The 7,240-nt window shown below is 38.9% G+C and overlaps 1 protein-coding gene across 4 annotated transcripts in view; it reads right to left on the reverse strand.

The window, feature by feature from the left end:
• Nucleotides 1–6,778, reverse strand: part of CCDC141 (coiled-coil domain containing 141) — a 65,368-nt gene extending 58,590 nt beyond the window's left edge. The window contains exons 1-2 of one of the 4 annotated variants that reach the window (XM_072932307.1): nt 6,206–6,778; nt 354–583 (exon numbers count right to left, since the gene is read on the reverse strand). In XM_072932307.1, coding sequence (XP_072788408.1) covers nt 354–455 — 102 coding nt within the window. In that variant the 5' untranslated portion in view covers nt 456–583; nt 6,206–6,778. Of the gene's footprint in view, nt 1–353; nt 983–6,205 lie in introns of those variants that run through there. The other 3 variants (XM_072932308.1, XM_072932309.1, XM_041717537.2) reach the window with 3 other exon arrangements.
• Nucleotides 6,779–7,240: the final 462 nt, after the last annotated feature.

Consider the following 7,240-nt stretch of genomic DNA (forward strand, 5'->3'; position numbering starts at 1 on the left):
GAGTACAGGTTAAAGTAACTCAAGGAGGCTGAACTGCAATCACCATGCTTTAAACACATTATTATGCCACTCTCCATTTAACTCTTTTTAAACAGAGTAAGAGGAATTCCTTCCAAGACCCTATGTATTTTGACCAAACTCTTTATTGTATTGGAAAAAAACAGCCAACAACTCAAAAGCCACCAAGAGTAATTGTGAACAGAAACAAGTGCTAATTTCCAAGAAAAGCCTATTAGACATTGACTAATCAAATGGCCTTGCTGTACCGTTTCATGCTAACTTCTCATTTGCAGAGAATATTTGAAAGCATTAATGACGGAGAAGCAGAAGGACGAGAGCAGTTGGTGCCTTACCTTCAGCACAGCTATGACAATACTGGCGTCCCCAGCCTGCACAGAAACTGAGCTGACTGTTGTTGTAGAAGGCTTCTGCTCCGAGCTGGCTTCATCTGACATGGTGTTTCACAAGGGGACTGCATACATCAAAGCAGATTGAGACTCTCTCAGGGTCCACTGCTCATTGCAGAAAGCACCGGAGTCGCTGGGATTCATTCAGCGAAACGGCTCAGCTAACACTGATTAGTCTGCCAAAAGGAAAGAACAGGAGGTTAAAAATAGACAACTCCATTGAGTTTATCATTCTTGAGAGAGATTTGACACACCCCTAGTTTGGTAGCATTAAGCTGCCTGTTCTTTTTTGTCACCATCTGAAGTGTGAAGGGCTTCTTCCATGGACATTGCCTGACATCAGTTAACCAAATTTTTAAAAGTTCTCAAATTAAAACAGCTAGAAAAAAAAAATTCCATTGATTCTATACTGACAAACCCAGTGTTGAGGCTTCGAACATGCAACCATCAAATCAACATTTTCACATTATGCCAGTAAAATACTTTCTCACTTACTAGCTACTGAAAATATATGTTCAACATGATTCTCCTGCTGAATCAAACTCTTTAAACAGGATGAGCATGTGTATATATATCAAATGCTAAATCAAAAGAAGGGATTTTTAATCCAAAAATACTTAAAGGTGTAGTGACCATAACAATCATAGAAGGAAATCAAGCACTTTGAATCCCTAAGGAATATTTTATTCCTAAAATCAAGATAATTTACTCACTTTTCAATTTAATCTTAAATTGTTTCTAGAGCCTTAATTTTGTTCTAAACGAGCATAAGGGAGACCTCTCTAATAGCTGCTTAAACACTGCTTAAGTTTTTTATTCAATGTGGGGAATTATAGACATGTTTAGATTACAATGTTGGTTTGACATATTAATTTTATTGCCATTAGTCCAGAGCATGCCACAAGTAGCCCACACTATGGGACAGCAGCTGCTGGGTTTCCTTCCACTGAACAGCTGAGAAAGTGACACTGGTGTTTAGGCTTGCAGGTCACTCTGGAAAAGCAATTCCACCCAAGAAACTACATGCATAAGTCTCCCCATAGCATCTGCTTGTTTGGTTTGTTTAAAAATATATAACATTACCTTTTTATGTAAACTCGATTTCTAATTACATACAAGAACATGCACACCTGCAATGGAATCAAGATCTGGAAGCAAATTCTAAGATAGTTTGGATTAGAAGAAACTTAAGGTAGTTACATGGAATTTCAATTTATGTGTCAAGGTAGGATTTTTCTTTTTGTTTGTTCATTTCTCCCTCCCTCCAAATATTAGCAGATTTGATTCTTAATTTGAGCACCACCTTCAAACCATGAGTTTCAAACAGGATATGAAGAAGCCCTTTACTGTGGTTTGTGCTGAACAAAATGATCTTGGCAAAGCAAAATCCATCCCTTGTGCTAAAACACAACCATGAACCCTCAAACTGCCAACCAAAGGACAAATATCACACAGTTTTCTGAAACACTTTCTAACACCTGCAAGAGACCCAGGGACCCTGCCACTGAAATATTAGTCACATCTCCTTGGGACTTGTATGTATTCCTCTAATAAGTATGCAGAACAAAAATTTGATAATTAATCCCAACACAAAACCTGGGAGACAGAAGTCCTAAAGAAAACATCAGGATTGAAACATAAGAAAGCCCTCTTTTGGTTTGAATGGAAGATAGGTCCATTATACAAAACCTGCTAAATACTCCAACTTTCGAAAAAACATTCCTGAAGACAAGCAACTTTGGATTTTTTACCCTGCAGGCAGGACTGCACTTGGAGAACAAAAAGCACCTGGCTGCTGGAAAAACTAATTATGAAAACACAGGCAAACCTTCTTTTTACTCTTACAAAATGAGTTACAAACCAATTTTGATATTATATCCTTGAGCTTTTGTTCTCTCAGAAGAGCATTCTAAGTGTATTTTTTCATGGCACAAGTTGGGCCAATCCATCATCTCCCTGGGGTAGCCAGACATAAGAGCTGTTTTTCACTCAAGTTAAATGAGGTATCATTTTTCATAGTGCTGACAGCTGGAAATAAGGGAAAAATGCCACACTCAAGAAGTTGACTATAAGCAAATTTGGTAACAACCGAGTCAAGTGACTCAGAATGTCTGATAACAAATGCATGGATATTGTATTTATTCATCTTATGTGAAGCATAGAAGATAGAGACAGAGAAACATCAGGATAGTGGCAGAGAAAGGTTATAATGGAATCAAAACATCTTAGAACATAACCCTGGGAGAAATAAAAGAGGATTTTGGCACTGCACGATGAGCAGTTTCAGCTGTGTCCAAAGGAGCAAAATTTAACAAGCACGCCTTTCTCTGTCTTGTTTACTTATCTCTCTGTTCCTCTGTCTGAAACACACAAAAATCCTGGTAGCAGCCAGAAGAAGATGGGTTATTTGTGTCAGGAGAGAGAAGTATTTTCCTTTTGCTACTGCTGTGTGAAAGAAGAGAATGACAAGAAGAAAGGAACATTCACCAGCTGTCCACAGGAAACAACACAACTGAACAAAGGAACAAAGGAAACAGTCTCAGGAAAACAGAAAAAAAAGATCAAGTCTCTCTCATGTAAATAATGTCATTATCTGAAACAACTGTATGTAAAAAGGATGTGAGAGGTCAATATGATAAAATTCACTTCATTTTAACACATAGGGTGTCCAATCCACAGGTTTTTCTCATGTGTAGCAAGCAAAGCATGCTAATAACAGTTTTGATAGTGATACATAGAAAAAGGGTCTGACTTTCCTGGAGATAAGTTTCTGTTGAGAGCTTTTAAGCTACTGATGCACTATGAAAATGCCTCGGGAGAGACAAAGTTCACTCCCTGCAGCCTCAAAGACACAAGGTGCTTCACTTTGGTTTGTAAATGCAGTGGGTCTCCTCTTTCTTCCTTGTCTCAGACCTGGAGAACAGGAATACACAGCAAAGAAGGGAAGGAAATCCCTCAGACTTCTGGGCTTCATGAGGCTTCCAAAAAGGTGCTTCCAGTAAACACTGCTTCCACAGCCCCACCTGAAACAGGGACAAAGACATCAGGCCTCTCCAAGATTGTGATTGTTGCTTTTTACTGGTTCCTGCGGTCTTACCTTTTGAGTAGGGAAAATTTCCAGGTGTCATCAGGAATAAGGCATAAAAGCAAGCAGCCTTGCAAGCCCCCAGGCTCATAAAACAGCCATGGAGGTCACCAAGGGTGAGCACAGAGCAAAAGGTGGGTTTTCCTCCTGGAAGAGGCCTCTTTTTACCCTAAACTAGTTGAATAAATTTCTAGGGTGACAAACTGGTTGAAATTCTAACCCGTTATTCCTAAAACCCGAAACCAAGAATGATGAAAACCCCAGTCAGGGGACACAGAAATGAAGCAGAGGTCCGACAGTATATGGAGGCCTGTGGGGAGCAGTAATTTGGAATATCACCTCTTTCTTAACACTGAGGTGGAAAGTAGTTTTCTTGCAGAGAGCTGCCCTGGAGAGAAGGCTGACACAAAACAGAAGGGAACAGCAGCCCTTGCAGCCTTTTCTCTTTTACTGAGGGCCAGGGGGACAGGACCAACAACAGCTGGGCACAAACCAAATCCCTGAGCCTGGGGAATCTGCTGAGGGGTCACTGCTGCCAAGTTCTGGAGGCAGGACAGGAGCTGTGAGCAGGGCAAGAGGGAGAGAAAGCGCCAGCCAGGGTAAAGGACATTCACTTCAGCAGGTAAGAGCTGCAGCACAGGCAGAAGGCATTTCTGTGTCAGCTGAGAGCTCAGGAACTCAGGAAAAGGCGGCTCTAAAGCAGCCCAGGACTCTGGTGGCCCCAAAAGGAGGTTGTCCTGTCCTTGCCATGGAAAGAGAAAGCAGAGAAGTCACAGTAAAGGGCTAGGAAACAGCTGTGAAAAAATGAAAAAGGGGTAAAATAGAAAACCTGCTTCTCTCCAGCAAAAAGTTTCAAGAACACACTATGTCCGTGTAGCCTGGGGTATTGGTTCAGTTCCAGAAACAATAGTTCCAGATTAATTTTATTTCAAAACATCAATGTATAGCGAAGAAATATATTCTTGTATATTCCCATTCTTCCGGTGCATCACCCCTAACAAAAACTTTTCTACTCTTTTTCCTTAATCACCTGCCCTGAATACGCTTCATACTACACTAAGAAATCAGCATGAAACGAAAAAGCTGTCCAAAAAGCTACCCCAAAAACACCGTCACACAAAGCAGAGAAACTGCCAAAAGGAAAGTTATCCCTGTCACACTGAACATCTCTGTGAAAGAAAATAAAGCAACACTGCTAACTGTAAAACCAGCAGCCTATCAGAGATTAAGAAACCAACAAACATCTTAACACTGCTAATTCAGTGCAATGGTAAGAGCAAAAATCATTATTTGTTTGCTTCCAAGGACAACAACTTTTTAAAAAAATCATACAGTAATAGACACGGGGAGCAATGACAGCTGAAACATTTCAGTCCATTGGTCATCATTTTATCATGTTCCACTCTTTCATCCTGAAGCTTTCTCTTCTCTGTATCCCTCTTTATGGATCTAGAGGATTTCCACAAAGTATACATGCTATTTGTGCCTAGAACCCCTAAATAAGAAATAGTACCTAAATCTCTATTTTTTATTGAATAATAGAAAAATCCAGCAAATTTAACTGGGGTTAAATGTCACTTCAGCCTCCACATTAATTTTAAGAAAGCTCATATAACCTTTAAATTTAGAACTCCAGATTCTAAGTGTTATATAAAAAAGCACCATTCTTTCTAGCATCTGTTATTCAAAAAATTGTCTTCCAGTTCTTTGCTAGTCTTATAGACAAGATAAAGAGGTATACAGCACATAGGGACTGCTTACATTTTTATTCATTAGGCTTGAATTCTAGAAGAGGGTTTAACTGCCCTGTTTTCAGAAATGCTTCTGTATTATAATAAGAAATAACCAATAATAATACATTATTATATATAATAATTATAAATAATAAATAAACAATAACAATAAACAATTAAGCTTGGCAGAAATGCACTCATCTAATCTGCTTTCTTCATATCTTGTTATCCTAGCACATTATTCAAAATGGGCAGCATAAAAAACTAAGGTGTTGGATTCTCCACTTAAGAACTCCTGCAGCAAAACAAATTTCTTGTTCTGAGAATGGATTAACACATCAGTGTTTTCAGAAAGAAGTTCCTTTCCTTGTTAAAACTAACCTCATGCAAAAAAAAAAAAAAAAATCAGATTCTTTACTTGCAGAAGACCTTGAGGTATTTTCATACAATGATAAACCAGAGGAAGAGGATAAAAAGTACTTTGAGGAAAGGAAGAGAGGGGAACATGGGCCCCTGCAATAATTCTGAAGTAATTGACAGCTCTGAGTGATTAACAGTTCTATCTCAAAGTCAAGCTCTCTGAACAGATTTTTTCAAATTGAAAGACATTAGTAACTTGCTATCATAATTTTTAGCAAGTTTAATTTGATTTTGCTGTCACAGACAATAAAAAATACAAGCTGGATTTACACCTTTCCTCAAAGGATAACTAGAGAAAAGACATAAGTGACTTGATGATTGTTCAAGTTTACATGTAGTGGCAAAATATAGACAGTGAAAATTTTAACTTTTGAATGGGGTAAAAAAAAAAAATCAAACAAAACAGAAAACAATTCACAAGTGTTCACAGTTGCAAAGGGATCATGTCTTATTCTCTCTCATGTTCCAGGTGAAGACATCAGCACTTCTTCTTAAGTTTACTGCAGAAATGGCAGTGAGGCTCTCCAGTTTCCACAGAATCAGCTGGTGAACAGACTTACCCCATCAGACCCCTGGAGAAGCTCAACATTTCTGTCTCACTGGGTGCTGTCCAAACCAAATGCTGCACAGCCTATGGAGCTGTACCCTGGTGAATGCAAAGTGAAGGAGTTTTAGCAGCTCACAGGTGGCATGCGCACAAGTCAGCCCAGTTGAAAGGTTGTCAACCAAGACGGTGGCCCAGGGTATTCAGCTCTGTCAGGAGGGTGAAGAGACATTAGAGGGTTCATTGGTCTGTTGTTGAGGCTCCAGCAGCAGCAGCAGAAAGAGAAGAGTTTATTACACAGGATTACTGTGTTCCCTTGCCCATGCATGTAAGGAAAGCCAACAGGACTTTTGTTACTGAATTCCTTGGGAGCATTTGAAATTCCTTCCTGATGTGGTGTGTTAGCACAGTGGAGTATGCACTCTGCACCAAATATAGATGTGAGACAGGCTACTTGTTCTCTCTGGAAAGAAGGAAGATTAAGATGCAGATTAGTAATCTACATCGAACTCTCAGGGCAGCTATAAACTACCACTAATAAGGTAATTAGGGCACTTTGGCCCCATGTCCCTACTTTCTGTGTTTAACTTGCATTTAATTTCAGCTGTATTAAAAGACTATTTCAGTTTAATTTTTTTGATGTTTATACATAAATACAGATGTTTATGTAAATTTGTGAAATAAAAACGACAGTTAAAAATCACTCAGACTGTTCAGAATGCATGCAGTGTAACTGGGTTCTTAGGACCATCTTTTAAAAGTGAAAAGTCTCTGTTCAGACCTATGAAACATAATTAGCCAGCAGATGCAAAAAGATCAGTATGAGCCATTCAGTTAATAGGGGATTAATTAAATAGATACAATCATGCAAACCACACCAAACCACAAAAGCCATATTGTTGCGATTGTCTGGAAAAGTTGAGTTACACAACTTCCAGATGCTAAATTTAGAACATGTACACAAATATGTTTCCCAGACACGCTTGTAATAGAACATTACTTCACACCTCTGATATTTATCCAGAAAAGAAATATTCAGCAGGGCATTTGA

Source organism: Taeniopygia guttata, chromosome 7 (assembly GCF_048771995.1).
Source record: "Taeniopygia guttata chromosome 7, bTaeGut7.mat, whole genome shotgun sequence".
NCBI lineage: Eukaryota > Metazoa > Chordata > Aves > Passeriformes > Estrildidae > Taeniopygia > Taeniopygia guttata.